The sequence below is a fragment of the Pieris napi genome, chromosome 1 (assembly GCF_905475465.1).
Source record: "Pieris napi chromosome 1, ilPieNapi1.2, whole genome shotgun sequence".
Lineage (NCBI taxonomy): Eukaryota > Metazoa > Arthropoda > Insecta > Lepidoptera > Pieridae > Pieris > Pieris napi.
In genome coordinates, this window is record NC_062234.1 from 10,539,809 (window position 1) to 10,559,026 (window position 19,218).

The 19,218-nt window shown below is 33.4% G+C and overlaps 3 protein-coding genes across 3 annotated transcripts; all 3 read left to right on the top strand.

Annotated features, from left to right (window-relative positions):
• Positions 1 to 3,110: 3,110 nt before the first annotated feature.
• Positions 3,111 to 4,880, top strand: LOC125055139 (pancreatic triacylglycerol lipase-like). Its single transcript, XM_047657412.1, has 5 exons — positions 3,111 to 3,166; positions 3,300 to 3,495; positions 3,578 to 3,972; positions 4,058 to 4,394; positions 4,669 to 4,880. Exons 1-5 carry the CDS (start codon positions 3,130 to 3,132, stop codon positions 4,712 to 4,714), a joined length of 1,011 nt encoding a protein of 336 aa, XP_047513368.1. The 5' UTR covers positions 3,111 to 3,129; the 3' UTR covers positions 4,715 to 4,880.
• Positions 4,881 to 8,457: 3,577 nt separating this feature from the next.
• Positions 8,458 to 10,225, top strand: LOC125051050 (pancreatic triacylglycerol lipase-like). The gene is made up of 5 exons (XM_047651183.1): positions 8,458 to 8,513; positions 8,647 to 8,842; positions 8,925 to 9,319; positions 9,405 to 9,741; positions 10,017 to 10,225. Exons 1-5 carry the CDS (start codon positions 8,477 to 8,479, stop codon positions 10,060 to 10,062), a joined length of 1,011 nt encoding a protein of 336 aa, XP_047507139.1. The 5' UTR covers positions 8,458 to 8,476; the 3' UTR covers positions 10,063 to 10,225.
• A 6,578-nt stretch (positions 10,226 to 16,803) lies between these two features.
• LOC125055096 (lipoprotein lipase-like) lies at positions 16,804 to 18,774 on the top strand. Its single transcript, XM_047657339.1, has 5 exons — positions 16,804 to 16,898; positions 17,213 to 17,408; positions 17,497 to 17,891; positions 18,051 to 18,387; positions 18,676 to 18,774. Exons 1-5 carry the CDS (start codon positions 16,859 to 16,861, stop codon positions 18,719 to 18,721), a joined length of 1,014 nt encoding a protein of 337 aa, XP_047513295.1. The 5' UTR covers positions 16,804 to 16,858; the 3' UTR covers positions 18,722 to 18,774.
• The last annotated feature ends 444 nt before the right edge of the window (positions 18,775 to 19,218 follow it).

Sequence of the window (19,218 nt, forward strand, 5' to 3'; positions counted from 1 at the left end):
TACTTGAACTACAGTTGTCAAGCAAATTTACATTAAAGTCTCCACTAACGATCAATTTTTTCTTGGATTTTTGCAATTTGTACAGAACCTGCTCCAATATTTTTTCTAAACTATCATATTGAGCTGAAGGAGGGCTATACAAACTAACAATGATAAATTGCTCCAGCTCCACACAAGATACTTCTATAAGGCGTTCCACAGAGAGGCTCACTATGTCCTTCCTTTCTTTAAATTTTATTTTTTTACTAAGCAATATTAATGAGCCACCGTGTATTGCATTTCCTCTGCAGAACGAACTACCAATCTGATGATTACAAAAATTGAACATAAGTTCACATGTCTTTAACCAGTGTTCTGTAATACACAGTATGTCTACATTTTCACTACTCAAAAACAACTCAATTTCTAGTAATTTACTTTTCATGCCTTGTATATTTTGGTGAACCAGATTGATCGTATTGTTCTTAAATCTACTTAGCTTACTTTTTAATTCTAGGCCAGAGAGACTCTCTGTTGTCTTAGTGTCTAATTTAAATTAGATATACTATTTCTTGGAATATCTTCCAAGGTCTTACTAACTAAAACCTGCTCAATAGAAGCAGGTTGTCTAGCCAAATTCTTGGCTGTTATATACAATAAATATGATAGCGAATATCAGATTCAGATATGAGGCCCAGACATAAATGGTAGCGTCACTAGTTTCTTTTTAGCACGTTGCCTAGCCTATCTCCGTGTGGGCAAATAAATTTATTACGCACTTAGTTAATGTTTTTTTTGTACTTGCTCAGGTCATTACTTAATCTAAATTCCGTATTTCCGGCAAAGATAGGCTAAGATAAGATTCATAATGGCGTATTGATTTGTATGACGGTTTATTTTTAATGCATAAAAAATTTAAGTACTATTGTACTAGTCGGCCATGAAAACTTATGTCAACCTACGTAGTAGTTTTACGGTCTACAACTAACTCTGGAACTATCGAAGTGCAACTTAGAAGCGTTTAGGTTTAATAAATAAAGTTTACCCTCTTTCAATGAATTTGTAAAAAACCTATGCGACTAAGAAAATTAAATATTTTATTAAAGTAAGCATAATTGTTACTTGGTCAATCAATTTTTAGAGCAAGTAACTTCTATGCAAATATAAACCAAATCTTTAAGAAATCTGTACTTTTTGTACTTAAATTTTTTATTTTTATATATAAGCGACACTAAAATTTATTTATTAATTTTAAATATAATTTTCCATGTCGTTATGTGGGTTTACACCCGACAAAGCATTTTCCCTGAATGACAATAAAAAGATATCAAACTGATATCAGATTCTATAATAACGATATGGAAAAACATTGAATAAAATTCATAGGCTTATCATTGAACGTTGCTGATTGAATAATATCACTTTTAGCTGGTAAATTCTATAATACAATAACTTCATAATATGATTTATATTTGGACACTGATCGGGTTTGAAGGTTATATGATGCAAATTAAGGATTTTTATGACTGTGATTCAATTATAGAAAATAATTATTAATTAAGTATTTAAAGACACTATATTATAAGACCCAATAAAATTCTAATCTTTCTCAGTTTATAGATCATGGACCTTGGTTCAAATAATAGCTACGATAGCCAGACTTTTGAGGGAGGGTAGGTTCCTATTCGTTTTTGAGCTGTATGTAATATCCTCCTCACTGGGGGCCACATCCACTATTCCCTACGGTTCGTATAAGGTCTTGTTAATCGATTTGTGAATGATTTCCAAATGTCCATGTTGAGCGCGTGCAGTTTGGATGTTTTCTGTCTACTTTTATAAAATTTCAAACCAATCATTTAGTATTAAAATTATCAATGTTACGGATTTTGTAGACCAGATAAGACTGTTGGAGTACTAGCAAAAATCTCTGACTTCGCTGATTATTAGGTATATTTAATTAACAAAATTAATATAAACATTCTTCAATACAATAAGTGGTCAACAAAAGTCACGAATATTTATATCTTAGAACGACTCTTGACTTGATCTTCAGTAATTAGGTGAATAATGTGTCAATGCCTGTCGCATTGAATATATATAATTAATGTTCACTTTCATTTAATATACATATTTTCATATAATATATATATTAAATGTACATTGTAAAATTTCAAATAACATCATAATTTTAAAATAACACAACTGAAAGTAGTCCACATATCTACATTATGTATTTGGTTTGTCACACGGCCTCCTACCTTTACTATTCCCTTCCCTTTCCTTCACATACAACTATTCGCGCGGAAAGGTGATGGAATGAGGCAAAGAATCCTGCGCAAGGAGAGCACTTGTCGAGAGAAGAGTCGCCGTGTAACGCTCGCCGTAGCAACACGCGAATTATCGCTGTGAAACCCTCGTCGTATTATAACACACGAGAAGTCGCCGCGCAACAGCTGTGTATAGTCTATGGATATTCGCAGTGAAACAATCGTATTTCACTCTGTATTTTTCAATAGTACAAAACCGCAACGCATTGGATCGATCTACGGAGAAATGAACATCTGCAGCGCATCGTATGAGGTATATGAAATCCTTCCTCTCTTACTGTTATTCTTTCAATATTATTCCATAGCAGTGAGAACTCCCTTCTACCGTGTGTCAACCAACACTAAACGCCTCGCATACAGTCCAGTCTCTCGCTTTAGTTATACCGTGTTAGACAATTATTAGAATTCTTCTTAGCGCCATAGCGGCACATATTAAGAAGTTGGGTTGTGTCACTATTAGTAACTGTAACCAATATCTCTACGCTTATATTTTTAATTCGTTTGACCTAGGGATGTGGTTGCTCCGCCACACCACGTGTATTCTCAAGAATAATACGAAATTGCTACTTTAACACTGATAATGTAATATTTTATATGTGTCGTATACATGAATAAATAAATAAAACACAGACACAACATATATTTAAACACAATTCATATCTGGAGATGACATACGGACAGACATTTATGCACACTTAGATCTTTTCTTAGTCCCTATAATCCTGCATAATCATAATCACTATTATGATAATCATAGATACAAGTAGCAATAAAAACAATTAGATTCGCACTTTTGCAATATTCTTCATCCTACGTCGTAGATATGAAGGTGCTCGTAGCACTATCAGTTTTCGTAGCACGTAAGTAAAAATAAAATTAAACGAAAAATAAAATTAATCTTAATCTCATCTGAAAGCAAACGCCAAAAATAGCTTCTAGTGTTTTATGATTTGCTTTTTATAAGTTACTTTTTGCCCAATTTTGCGTTTATAGTGTGTGCTGGTGGCAGAATCCACGATCCGGAATACATTCCTACTATTCCGGGCGATAATAGTCACTACGTGGAAGGAGTGAGCCGGTATATATGGATGCCTGATGGGGATGATGTACCTCACTTAGTCGATCTACATGAACCAGCTGAGGCTGAATCCAGGAATGGAGCCAACAATGAATACTGGCTCTATACTAGGTAAGAGCTGTTGATGGCCTGAGAAATAACGAGAATCTTTTACACCAAAGAAAAATCCTTTAATATCGCTTTTTATTTTTAGACGTAATCGAGCTAACCACCAACTGTTGAGACACAATGACAACAACTCTGTACGCAACTCCAACTACAACAGAAACTTGCCTCTCAAAGTTCTCGTTCACGGTTGGAATAGTAAGGGAACGTCTACAATGAATCCAACTATTCGTGACGCTTTACTAGCTGTTGGAGACGTTAACGTCATCGTTGTGGATTGGGGAAGAGCCGCAGCAGGGTCATACACCACTTCAGTGCGATCTGTTCCAAGTGTTGGTCAACATTTGGGTAACTTCCTGAACTGGCTCATCTCCAACCACGGTGGCAACTGGAACAATGTGCATCTAATTGGCTTCAGTTTAGGAGCTCACGTTGTTGGAAACGCCGGTCGGACTGTGGGTGGTCGTGCTAGACGTGTTACTGGTAATCTTTAGTTAGCTTACAATTATATTGTATGTATAAAGTCAATTAAGAACAATTTTTATGCATATTTTTCTTTTTATTACAGGATTAGATCCAGCTGGACCTCAATGGGGACCAAGCAACTCAAACACACTTAGAAGAAGTGATGGAGGTTACGTAGAAACAATCCATACTGACGGAGGACTATTGGGAATTTTCGATAGTATTGCTAATGCAGATTTCTATCCAAATGGTGGAAGAAACACACAGCCTGGTTGTAGCCATAGCCAGTGTTCACACAGTCGTGCTTGGGATCTATTTGCTTCTAGTGTAAGAACTGACCACTTTGTCGGAAGGGCCTGCTTAAATCTTAATGAAGCTCGCAACAACCGTTGCACTGGTGCACAACATAGAATGGGCAACTCCAACTTAGGAAAACGAGGGTATGTTCATTAGTTGTTGTATATAAATAACTATTACCCAATCGAAGGTAATTTCATTGCTACGATATTTATTGTTTTGGAAGGCTCACGAGGCTGACTATGCAAACTTTTCCGTGTCCCATAAACACTTATGGAGCTGAGGGACTTAATAAAAGTATAAGTACTAAGAAACAATAAAACCGTTTCTTAACATGCATGAATGAGTAAATGAGCATGATTTATTAATTTAATTAAATAGTATAAAATAATAAGTTTAATTTTGTTTTGTTTACAGAAGCGGACTCTATGGCTTAAGCACTGGTTCCCGATGGCCTTATTAATTTTTAATGACTGAAATCAAGGAAAAGAGTTTTTGATATTTATTAAATTAATATCATATAATGTTGCGTTCTACGTGATTCTAATTTTGTATTCAATATGAATTAAATTATAGTACTTGAAGTATATCTTTCACTGATAGATATGATAAATAAAATGTTTTGTTAATTAATATTTTTAATTGAATCTATCTTATCTGGTAGGCGAAACAAGGTTCTCGATAGCATGTATTAAAACAAAAGAACAGAAAAATGTATGCACTAAAAATAACCAACAAAATATTCGCAACTTCTGCCGCGTTGAACTCGGTTTCACTACATACGTGGTTGGTTACCCTTGTTTGGCAACTTCGATTATATTATATATAGTCCGGTCAATTTAGACATTCGAAGTTACATAAAGTCCCAACAAGCTGAATTAGAAGAAGCAGGAGAAGAAGAACAAGAATTTGAAACTTACGAATAAGACGAATAAACTTCAACACTTTTTTTTAAATTTACATCGCTTTTATCTTTCCCAATCTTTGAAAATTTTCGTTATTTTGCAATAGTTTTACATTAAACAGGATCACAACTGACTCGTGGAGTAGGCCTACTGGGGAAACCACGTTAAGAGAAAGGCGCTAAGTACACTACCTTATAGGTGGCGTGGAAACGTGTGCATATTATGACGATAACAACTTTTATAACGGTGGCTCGTATGAAAAAAAGTATTGATACATTTTTTATAGATAATTTTATGATCTACAATTTTTTCCGGAAGTTTTTTTATGATAAAACTTACCGTTTTGCTGAAAATCGCGAAAAACTCATTTTTTTTACCTTTGAAGTTGAATAAAAAATGTTCCTTACACGGGAATGATGGGGAACTTCTAGACATTGTTTATAATTATGTTTTGAAGAATTTCACAGAAATTCAGCTTGTTGGGACTTTATGTAACTTCGAATGTCTAAATTGACCGGACTATAATAGAAAATTATTAAATGTACGTTTCGTTTAACGAATTTCAATACAATACACAAAATTATATTTAATAACAATAATACTTAGTCGCAGTTCCGGTAGTCAAAATTACTTGGAGGGGTTCCCCCGAGATACCCACATAATCAGTATCATGAAATTCATGCGACGTATTTCTAAATCCAACCCCTCGTTCGTATGGTCGACGAAAAATGGTGATGAAATGCATGCCTTAGACCCAAAAATTCGACGATGTGTGTATTCGACAGGCACAGAAGGCAATTCATCTTGGCCTATTAGGAAGCAAAAGATCACGAATCAGATTCAGATATGAGGCCCAGACCTAAAAGGTAGCGCCACTTTTTTTTTGTCTGGCCTATCTGCGCGTGGGCAAATAAATTTATTACGCACTTAGTTAATGGTTTTTCTGTACTTGCTCAGGTCATTACTTAATCTAAATTCCGTATTTCCAGCAAAGATAGGCTAAGATAAGATTCATAATGGCGTATTGATTGGTATGACGGTTAATTTTTAATGCATAACAAATTTAAGTACTATTGTACTAGTCTTCCTTTAGCGGCCATGATAACTTCTATCGGCCTACGAAATAGTTTTACTGTCTATAAAATACTATGGAACTGTCGAAGTGCAACTTAGAAGCGTTTATGTTTAATAAATAAAGTTTACCCTCTTTTAATGAATTTGTATAAAACCTATGCGACTAACAAGATTAAATATTTTAATATGTTAAGCATAATTCTAACTTGGTCAATCAATTGTTAGAGTTTCTATGTAAATATGAAAAAAAACTTTAAGAACTAACTAACTAAGAACTAAGAACTAACGAAGTACTTTTTGTACTTAATTTTTTTATTTTTAAATATAAGCGACACTAAAATTTCTTTATTAATTCTAAATATAATTGTCCATGTCGTTATGTGGGTTTACACCAGACAAAGCATTGTCCCTGAATGACAATAAAAAGATATAAAACTAATACCAGATTCTATAATAACGATATGGAAAAACATTAGCATTTCATTGAACGTTGCTGATTGAATAATATCACCTTTAGCTGGTAAATTCTGTAATACAATAACTTCATAATATGATTTATATATTATGGACACTGATTTTTTGGGTTTGAAGGTTATATGATGCAAATTAAGGATTTTTATGACTGTGATTTAATTATAGAAAATAATTATTAATTAAGTATTTAAAGACACTATATTATAAGACCCAATAAAATTCTAATCTTTCACAGTTTATAGATCATGGACCTTGGTTCACATAATAGCTACGATAGCCAGACTTTTGAGGGAAGGTAGGTTCCTATTCGTTTTTGAGCTGTATGTAATATCCTCCTCACTGGGGGCCAATTCCACTATTCCCTAAGGTTCGTATAAAGTCTTGTTAATCGATTCGTGAATGATTTCCAAATGTCCATGTTGAGCGCGTGCAGTTTGGATGTTTTCTGTCTACTATTATAAAATTTCAAACCAATCATTTAGTATTAAAATTATCAATGTTACTGATTTTGTAGACCAGATAAGACTGTTGGAGTACTAGCAAAAATCTCTGACTTCGCTGATTATTAGCTATATTTAATTAACAAAATTAATATAAACATTCTTCAATACAATAAGTGGTCAACAAAAGTCACGAATATTTATATCTTAGAACGACTCTTGACTTGATCTTCAGTAATTAGGTGAATAATGAGTCAATGCCTATCGCATTGAATATATATAATTAATGTTCACTTTCATTTAATATACATATTTTCATATAATATATATATTAAATGTACATTGTAAAATTTCAAATAACATCATAATTTTAAAATAACACAACTGAAAGTAGTCCACATATCTACATTATGTATTTGGTTTGTCACACGGCCTCCTACCTTTACTATTCCCTTCCCTTTCCTTCACATACAACTATTCGCGCGGAAAGGTGATGGAATGAGGCAAAGAATCCTGCGCAAGGAGAACACTTGTCGGGAGAAGAGTCGCCGTGTAACGCTCGCCGTAGCAACACGCGAATTATCGCTGTGAAACCCTCGTCGTATTATAACACACGAGAAGTCGCCGCGCAACGGCTGTGTATAGTCTATGGATATTCGCAGTGAAACAATCGTATTTCACTCTGTATTTTTCAATAATACAAAACCGCAACGCATTGGATCGATCTACGGAGAAATGAACATCTGCAGCGCATCGTATGAGGTATATGAAATCCTTCCTCTCTTACTGTTATTCTTTCAATATTATTCCATAGCAGTGAGAACTCCCTTCTACCGTGTGTCAACCAACACTAAACGCCTCGCATACAGTCCAGTCTCTCGCTTTAGTTATACCGTGTTAGACAATTATTAGAATTCTTCTTAGCGCCATAGCGGCACATATTCAGAAGTTGGGTTGTGTCGCTATTAGTAACTGTAACCAATATCCCTACGCTTATATTTTTAATTCGTTTGACCTAGGGATGTGGTTGCTCCGCCACACCACGTGTATTCTCAAGAATAATACGAAATTGCTACTTTAACACTGATAATGTAATATTTTATATGTGTCGTATACATGAATAAATAAATAAAACACAGACACAACATATATTTAAACACAATTCATATCTGGAGATGACATACGGACAGACATTTATGCACACTTAGATCTTTTCTTAGTCCCTATAATCCTGCATAATCATAATCACTATTATGATAATCATAGATACAAGTAGCAATAAAAACAATTAGATTCGCACTTTTGCAATATTCTTCATCCTACGTCGTAGATATGAAGGTGCTCGTAGCACTATCAGTTTTCGTAGCACGTAAGTAAAAATAAAATTAAACGAAAAATAAAATTAATCTTAATCTCATCTGAAAGCAAACGCCAAAAATAGCTTCTAGTGTATTATGATTTGCTTTTTATAAGTTACTTTTTGCCCAATTTTGCGTTTATAGTGTGTGCTGGTGGCAGAATCCACGATCCGGAATACATTCCTACTATTCCGGGCGATAATAGTCACTACGTGGAAGGAGTGAGCCGGTATATATGGATGCCTGATGGGGATGATGTACCTCACTTAGTCGATCTACATGAACCAGCTGAGGCTGAATCCAGGAATGGAGCCAACAATGAATACTGGCTCTATACTAGGTAAGAGCTGTTGATGGCCTGAGAAATAACGAGAATCTTTTACACCAAAGAAAAATCCTTTAATATCGCTTTTTATTTTTAGACGTAATCGAGCTAACCACCAACTGTTGAGACACAATGACAACAACTCTGTACGCAACTCCAACTACAACAGAAACTTGCCTCTCAAAGTTCTCGTTCACGGTTGGAATAGTAAGGGAACGTCTACAATGAATCCAACTATTCGTGACGCTTTACTAGCTGTTGGAGACGTTAACGTCATCGTTGTGGATTGGGGAAGAGCCGCAGCAGGGTCATACACCACTTCAGTGCGATCTGTTCCAAGTGTTGGTCAACATTTGGGTAACTTCCTGAACTGGCTCATCTCCAACCACGGTGGCAACTGGAACAATGTGCATCTAATTGGCTTCAGTTTAGGAGCTCACGTTGTTGGAAACGCCGGTCGGACTGTGGGTGGTCGTGCTAGACGTGTTACTGGTAATCTTTAGTTAGCTTACAATTATATTGTATGTATAAAGTCAATTAAGAACAATTTTTATGCATATTTTTCTTTTTATTACAGGATTAGATCCAGCTGGACCTCAATGGGGACCAAGCAACTCAAACACACTTAGAAGAAGTGATGGAGGTTACGTAGAAACAATCCATACTGACGGAGGACTATTGGGAATTTTCGATAGTATTGCTAATGCAGATTTCTATCCAAATGGTGGAAGAAACACACAGCCTGGTTGTAGCCATAGCCAGTGTTCACACAGTCGTGCTTGGGATCTATTTGCTTCTAGTGTAAGAACTGACCACTTTGTCGGAAGGGCCTGCTTAAATCTTAATGAAGCTCGCAACAACCGTTGCACTGGTGCACAACATAGAATGGGCAACTCCAACTTAGGAAAACGAGGGTATGTTCATTAGTTGTTGTATATAAATAACTATTACCCAATCGAAGGTAATTTCATTGCTACGATATTTATTGTTTTGGAAGGCTCACGAGGCTGATTATGCAAATTTTTCCGTGTCCCATAAAAACTTATGGGGCTTAGGGACTAAATAAAATTACTAAGTACTAAGAAACAACAAAACCGTTTCTTAACATGCATGAATGAGTAAATGAGCTTGATTTATTAATTTAATTAAATATTATAAAATAATAAGTTTAATTTTGTTTTGTTTACAGAAGCGGACTCTATGGCTTAACCACTGGTTCCCGATGGCCTTATTAATTTTTAATGACTGAAATAAAGGAAAAGAGTTTTTGATATTTATTAAATTAATATCATATAATTTTGCGTTCTATGTGATTCTAATTTTGTATTCAATATGATTTAAATGATAGTACTTGTATATCTTTCACTGATAAATATGATGATTAAAATGTTTTGTTAATTAATATTTTTAATTGAATCTGATAAGGTATCTGGTAGGCGAAACAAGGTTCTTGATGGCATGTATTAAAATAGTATCAAAACAAAAGAACAGTAAAATGTATGCAATAACCAACAAAATATTCGCAACTTCTGCCGCGTTGAATCCGGTTTCACTACCGACGTGGTTACCCTTGTTTGGCAACTTCGATTATATTATATAGTACGTTCGTTATAGATTAGTAGGAAGAGATTATATATAGTATAGATTATATATAGTAGTACGTTCAGTTTAGTATATAGAAGGGTATTTTATACAATACATTCAAAACCCCGCTGTTCACCAATGGATTCTTCTTTCCAAGAAAAATATTTTGAGGAACTTTGTATATATACGTATCAAATTACCTTTAAAGAATAGTTGAAGATCACAATATTATGCTTCCACATTTTGTACTTATGTGCTATATAGAGAAGAACAGAAGGTGAAGTGCGGAAAAGCGCAATGTAAGCACTATGTAGCTCGAGTCTCGACCTCTCATACGTAGTCTTTCGATTTCTCTAGTACAAAGTTGCGCCTAAGTTTATATGCATGGCAAAACTGCATGGCATTATAAAAAGGTAAAAATCTCCATAGGCTTTTATTAACAAATTAAGTACGACATTTTATATGAATATCCAAATGTGTCAATTACATGCGTCTATTTATAGCTACTACTCGTGTAGCCAGCCATAAGTTCTGTTACAAATGTAAATGCATTTTTTTAATGAAGTAATGTAATATTATTTAAATTTATACCTACATATTTATTAAAGTCTCAGCAAAACATAAGTAAATGCACAAATTTGGCTTTTATGCAGGCTTTTAATCTGTTTGGCGACGAATCTATGGATTTATGCACTGTTTCCAATAGAAATTTCGCCACTGCTTGCTCCAAAGATTTTTTTAGAGACTCAAGGTCGCCGTGTCGTTTAAAGCAGGCAATTTCCTCTAAAACTGATCATAATTTGAAGTCTAAAGGGTTGAGGTCTGTGCGAGGTGATAGCCAGTCTTCAGCTTTTATAAAAGTCCGGAACGGTGGTTTCAAGCCAAGATTGAGAAGTTTGTTCCTTGTGAGCAGGTGCAGAATCCTGCTGGAAAGTCCACGATATATTTTTAAAAAGGGTATTGCTGAGAGGTTTCACAACATGATCCAAGACTGTACCTTGATACACTTTGGCTGAAGATTTCACTACTATTTCACAAAAATGTAGTTTGGTGACTCCTTGATAAGACACGCCCCACCAAACCATCACTGACGGAGGATGATGACCACTTGTACCTTTCCAACCACTTGAGCAGCTTTTTTAGAACTGTGAGCGTACACTATATCATTTTGCTTATTGTAAAGTTCTTCAATATGTGAAGACAATGTACTCTTAGAATAAAACTACTATACTAAAAAAATAGTATACATGTTCCTCACATATTTACAAATATCGAAACCGTAGAATATTATACATTAAAGAGTAATAAAAATAATATAAAAAAACACAATAAAACAGTGTGTGAGATAAAACGTTTAATATAAAAACGTCGTCATCAATACACCTTCCAGTACAAAAATATACAAGAATTTTTCACAAAAAAAACAAATTTTCACTGTTATTGAAGCACAATATTCACAGAACACGTGTGACTTGCAACTAAACTGGCCGAGAAATTCCATTGTACATATAGCAGCTGTCGCTCCGCTCTCCTGCTGTTCGAGATCCCTACTGCTATTTTTATACACAGGTATCTTTGAAAAATGTTCCTATATGTCTACTCAGGTAAGATTTAACATATCAATAAAATAAAATACTGTTTAAAGTGAAAATATGGTCAAACATTAATTTTTCATAATAATTTTTTTTTAAATTATAATAATGGAGTGCACAAAAAAATTTTGGGTAAACATTGCAATTTATAGTTTAAAAAACAATATCCCACATCGATCATATTAATTCATTCACTGTAACTCTAATCCGAGGTGAAAACCCCCAGGCACTATACTATAAACCGTTGTAAATTATAGAACAATTTAATGTTGATAATAAAAATAAAACTAGTACAAGACATAAGAAATAAAAAAATGGGCCTAATATAAAAATAAATTGTATAAAATGCCTTTATTTTGCAGAAGTGTGCTAGAGTAACAAGTTTCATCTGCCTTGCGATTCTGTAACTCACTCTTCAAACACTCACAGCGGTTTTGCTCTTAAATCAATCGTGAAGGTGTCATCAATTTGGTATTCTGATAAACAAAAGCGCCACTCAAATGAGTTTGTTTACATTTGGAACTAAAATTTGACACTCAACACACTTAGGCTATGTTCACATGTAACGCGCGTTAACGCGCGTCAACGCGCGATCAAATTTGAAGAGCGTTCAGATGATGAGCGCTAACGCACGTTGCGAGAGTACTCGTCAGTCTAGTTCGGTAGAACGTAGAAAATGGACGTGGAAGAGGCTATTATTTTGTGGTTATATTATAAAGAAAAATATAGAAAAAGAAAACGTACACATTGGGTTGGTATCCAATTTTGAAAAAAAAATACAAATTATATTATATTTTTTATACAAATTTGCTATATTCCAACTTGCTGACCTTTTTTCTACTTCATCGATTAGTAAGTCGATGTCAATATCTTCAATTGCACTCATTTTAAATGCGAGAACAAAATATAATTACGAAAATTAACAAAATTACATGCGATCGCGATGAAAGCGCGCGCTCATGTGAACAGCAAACGGACATTACATTAATATCAAAGCGCGCGTCAACGCGCGATCACCTGCGTCTAGAGACATTTTCTCTGAGCGCGCTCATGTGAACAGTTGTATGAAAATACCACAATATCTAGTCGCGCGATTTGAAAACGCGCGTCAAGTTTTTGCCATCTGAACATAGCCTTACGCTCAAAAATTGTTGGTATTTGGCATTCTCATAATATCATTTGACATCTCATCTGAATTAAAATGAGCAGTAAAGTCGATTCTTTACGTCAAATTAAAAGTTGCTCTTTCCTCGGTGAAATCGTGATTTACCAGTGAGTTAGCCATTTTTAGCGTAGTAAAACGTTGTTTTAAATATTCTAACATAGGACAATCTATATGTATATTGGGGTAAGTTTATAAAATAATATTTATAAATACCGCATTTTTTACGAAAAAATATATCTATAAGCATTTGACTTAGTAAAATACAAGTTTTTTATTGTTACAGAAGGCCCTTTTCCAACCTCTATTTCAAGAAATAAATGATGTAAACAATTAAAAAATACTTAATATAATATCTATAGATGGCGAAGAAAATGTAGGCACGAAACGACTAATATTAGTTTCTCGGCGTTGGTTACTTTTTTCCAATACCTAAGAAATTATATGGTATTGACCTAAACATTTAACAAGAAACCTAAAACATTTGCTGCTTTATGAGCTGCTGAGATGAACGAAGAGTCTAGTAAATATATGATCGAAGGTAAACATTTTGACTATTTTAGCAATAAAATATCATTTTTATCTCAGAACCAATTTTTATCTTGTCTTTATATTTTATTCGGATATAAATTGTATGTAGGTATCAAACAAAATCCAATAAAATTCTGCAAAATCTATACTAAAACTGAAGATTTTCTTTGTTTATTTGTTTGGTTGTGCTACTACTTAATTTTGAATAACAACATTTTATTTCACACAGTTGTGGTCATGTGAGTTTAGTATTCTTATAAACAAAAAAAACTACAGGATAGAATAAAATATACATGAAGATCAAATCTAGTTTTAAATATGTATTTACGTTCTTAATTTCTTTACTCTCTCTTTTTTCTAGGAGTGGGCTTTATAGAAAAAACTCTGTATCTGTGGCCCTACTAAACGCAACATAGAGATAAACTACTATTATTTAGTAATTATAATTTAATATGTTACGCTTTTTGTATTTTACTAATAATCCTTATAACCGTTTCTCGATAGTTTTTATATTGAAACTGGCTGTAATGTCATGACTTTCAAGGGCCCTCTTTCTTCTAAATTGGTTATCAAGTTGCGCAAAACAAGATAGCTATATCATCTCTCAATATATAGTATAAATAGCTGACCCGACAAACATTGTTTAGCCGTGTGCCGTGCTTTTTTTAAAAGAGTACCGAGAGTTTTTTACGCCGGCTTTTTCTCTCGGCCTACACCCTCTGTCTTCTTTGCCGATGAGTAGGGATGCCCACAAATTCAAATTTAATGACGTGGAATAAGTGAGACATGTATCTTATGTTTATGTTTTATTTTATTTTTATTTTTACTTATATTATGTCTAAGAAACATTGTTTTAGTTCAATAAAAATAACTATCTGCCTTACTTTACATTTTACATTCAAACGGCATCTTTAAAATGTAGCGTCCTACGTAATTCTAATTTTGTATACAATATGAGTTAAATGATTGAATTAGTATATCTTTCACTGATAGATATCCTAAATATGATGTCTTGTTAATTAATCTTTTCAATTGAATCTATCTTATCTGGTTGGTGAAACAAGGTTCTCGATGGCATGTTTTAAATAAGTATAAAATAAAAGAATAGGAATGTTTGCATTCAAACGTAAATCATAAAATATTCGCAAATTCTTCAGCGTTGAATTCGGTTTTACGTGGTTAACCTTATTTGACAACTTCGATTATATATTGAGTATATTTGGTATAGTATAGCGGTGTTTTATAAATAGCATTCAAAATTTCGGCTTTCCACCAATGGATTCTCTTTTCCAAAACAATTTTTGAGGATACTGGTCCGTGTTAGTCAATATCTATAATAGAAAAAAAAACAATGAGATGCAGTTGTAATTTTTGTATATATTAAATGACCTTTAAACAAGAGTTGAAGATTTGCTATATAGAGAAGAACAGGCCAAAGGTTATTCACCGTGGGGAAAAGCGCAATGTAAGCACTATGTAACTCGACCCCTCGTCCGTTTAGATTTTTCTAGTACAAAGTTGCGCCTTAGTTTAGATGGAAACATTCTACTAAATCTTTTATTAACTAGTTAAATTCGACATTTCATATAAAGATTCAAGTCCCATGGAATCTAATTATAACATGCATCAATTTATAGCTACTATAAATTGTAATATAATTATATACATATAATATGGGCACCTGCACAACATCTTGGATCTAATACTATAGTCATTACTATATCTACATTTACTTACAATAATGGATGAAAAATTATACCCATGTTAATGTTAAGCAAAACAAAGGCCAGGCAACAATCCTATTTCACCCCCTGCTGATAGAGGACAAATCTTTGTTTTTAATTGAATTCATTATTATTAATTAACTAATTACTTAAGATGTCACGTGGAACATGGTGTAATGGTTGCAGCTCCTTACGAACATTGTGTAAAACAAAAAAACTAGGCAATTAAAAAGAGTGGTGGAGAGTTTATTGCCAGTTCTTCTCTTCCGTTCTACGCCCTTGATTTGCGAACTGGCAGTAAATGTAAAATTAGAAGCATTTCATATGTATTTCTTTTTTTGACGTTCATAAGTGTTCAGTGTGTACCTATTTGAATAAATGATTTTGATTTGATTTGAACAAATATTATACAACAAAATAAACATATTGTCCGAGCAACGTACTTGTCAACTCGACAGTTCATATAATATAAATAATTGTAGTTGATAAAAAAAATAATTTATGGGCGAATTCCTATAAATAATAAATACTTTCCAATAACTTGAAATTTTTGACATACTATCTTACTATAAACTCAGGATTATTACGTGCATTTTCTCTATACAAATGTTTTCCTCGATTTCTATGATATGTTTACTATTCAATCAAGCTGCATTCCGATTTTTTTATATTTGCATTATAATACTTTTAAGGTGACAATTATAATAACTACTAAAAGTTTTTTTCATATTTAAAATATTATTATCATTTTTAGTTTTGTTTTAAGGGAGGAAAAATGGGAAACACTTATGTTTGTCTATTTTTCATTATCATTGTGTATGTATTATGGAAATTTTTGCGATTATAAGATAAAATAAAGGTATCAATAATGATTTACAGGGTGTTTTAATACAATTCAATGCAATTGAATTGTATTGAATTTGTTATAATTTCAAACAAGGAACACGTTCTAACTTGTTAATTTTTTTAATATCTTTGCCTACGTATTGACGAATTGAATTTACCTTACTCTTTTACAAATAAGTAAAAGAGTAAGGTAAATTACTCTTTTACTTATTTGAGTTTTTACAATAATTGGGACCACTGACCAACCACTATTTCACGTTTTTCAGCTACTTATTTTTCAATTTTTGTTTATTATATATATTAACAAAGATTTGCAATAGGTTGTTTCAATTGATCACAGGGCAATGCACAGAAATTTATCATCCACTTGCTTATTAACATAATTAGGTCCTAAATGGTTATTATTTCGGATGATAAATTTTTCTTAATTTTTTGATTGGTTGATACTGGAATGATAAACATACATTTATTAAACCTCCTGTATGTCGTAAGATTTGTAGTAATAACAAAATATATCAAGCTTCGCGATAAGCATAGTCTAATAAATACGAAGGCTTTTAGTACATTACAGGTTCACCCGAAGACGGTCGACATGAAATTCTTACCAGTGTTCTTGTCTTCCTTCTTAGCTCGTAAGTGAAAACAAGCGTAGATTAAAATTTTTATATAACCTTGTAAAGGATTAATGTAAAAACTGATTACTTCTCGGATTTTTTATTAAAACATGTGAAAACTATTTAACGTTATGATTCGTTTAGATTGAATAAAATACGGAATAATGTGAATTATTAATGAATTAATTAATATTTGAAGTATTCAATTAATACGTTTTATCAAATTAAAAAAAATATTACTTTGATATAAACAGCTATTCATGATAACAATTTATCGTAGTCATACATTAATTTCGTTGGCAGAAATTGTTTAAATAAAATATTAATTACAGTGTCTGCTGGTAGTAGCATCTACCCGCCTGACTACATCCCCCCAACCCCAGGTGACAACAGTCACTACGAAAAGGGAGTAAGTCGGTATATATGGATACCTGATGGAGATGGTGTACCTCATCTTGTTGACCTTCAAGTCCCCGTAGATCCAACTTCATTAAGATCCGGCAGAAACATATATAACCTATACACCAGGTACTATTAAAATGTATTAATTAAGTTAACGTTTCGTCATTCTATTTATTCTTATGTGCAGATTAATGTAATGAATTAATGTTCACAGATTGAACCAGTACAGCAAGCAAGAGTTGATATCTAGCGATGTATACTCAGTACAAAACTCTAACTACAATGCATCTTTACCAATCGTTGTCATTGTTCACGGATGGAATAATGATGGGGAATCAAATGTTAACCATTTATTGAGAGACGCTTTTCTTCATGTTGGTGACTACAACGTTATAGTTGTTGATTGGAGTAAACGCCAGAGCCTTCTTTACCCAGTCAGCGCCGGCGTTGTTGACGAAGTAGGTGAAAACCTTGGACTATTCCTGGAGTGGTTGTTGTCCAACTTTGGTGGCGACTGGGATAAAATGCATATAATGGGACACAGTTTGGGAGCTCACGTCTCTGGGAATGCTGGTCGTACTTTGGGTGGAAAAGTTGCGCGTATTACAGGTACAGCTTTAATTTGATTGTAGTACTAGTAAATTTATTTAAATTTGAAATTTCTATAAGAATCCGGCTAAAAAGTCATTTTATATCTCCTGAAAATGAACCGAAGAGTTTATTTTTAAATTGAAGTAATATGATTAATACATATGTTTCAAATTACAGCTATGGACCCGGCTGGTCCAAATTTCGGTGATGATACGGACAGAACTCTAAGAAACACTGACGGAAAATACGTGGAATGTATAAATACCGATGGTCATATTTTGGGTATCTACGATCCTATTTGCACAAATAACTTTTACCCCAACGGAGGCACGAATCCACAACCGGGATGCCTATTTAGTACCTGCTCCCACAGTAGAAGCTACGAGTACGTTGCAGCATCTGTGAGATACAATAGATTTATCGCCTTCAAATGTCTTAATCAAGACGAACTTGAAAATAACTTATGCAATGGAGATACTCTGCGCATGGGCAACACTGAATTACATAAGGAAGGGTACGTTTCATGTTTTCAGTCAAATTGTATTGTATTCTAACAAAAACCAATATATACCATTACTTTTTTCTGCTTGCGACGTTGTCTACAAAAATTCATGAACTAAACTAAAATCTGACGATTTTGTTTGGTTGGTTGTACGAATATTTAATTTAAAACAAAATTTTCATCATTTCGTTCGATCGTGCTCCCATGCCTTACCCATAATTACATTCACGATAAACTAGAACACCAAATTTGTAGTTACGTTCTTGATTTTATTTTCTCTAACTCTTTCTTTTTTTCTAGGAGTGGATTATATAGATTGAACACAGGGTCTGAGTGGCCTTATTAAAAGCGGAGATAAGTGGAGATATGGCGATATACTGTAATAAAGAATTAAATTAACTTTTTATTTTTCAAATAATGCAACAACCTTTTCTCCATAATAAATAATATTGAAACTGGCCTTAACGACATGAATTTCAAGAGTCGTTTTTCTTCTTACTGTATTGTTGTCATGTTACTACCAATATGAAGAAATGAGAACAAGAGAAGAATAATAGTCTCTACTTCTCTATTTCCCTTATCATAAGCATGTTTTTTATTACTGTATTCTAAAAAAATTAGTAAAACACTAGTGAATAGGAATACCATTTTGGAAAAATTTGAATTCCCATATACAATAGCAGACAGTTGAATTAGAAAAACAATTTCACTGTGATTACTAACGGTACGGGGCGATAAAAATTTAATAGTTAATCTTAATATATGTAAATTACGCGTCAGTCGTCACGTTGTTTGTCCGCTATGGACTCCTAAACTACTGAATCGATTTCAATCAAATTTGCA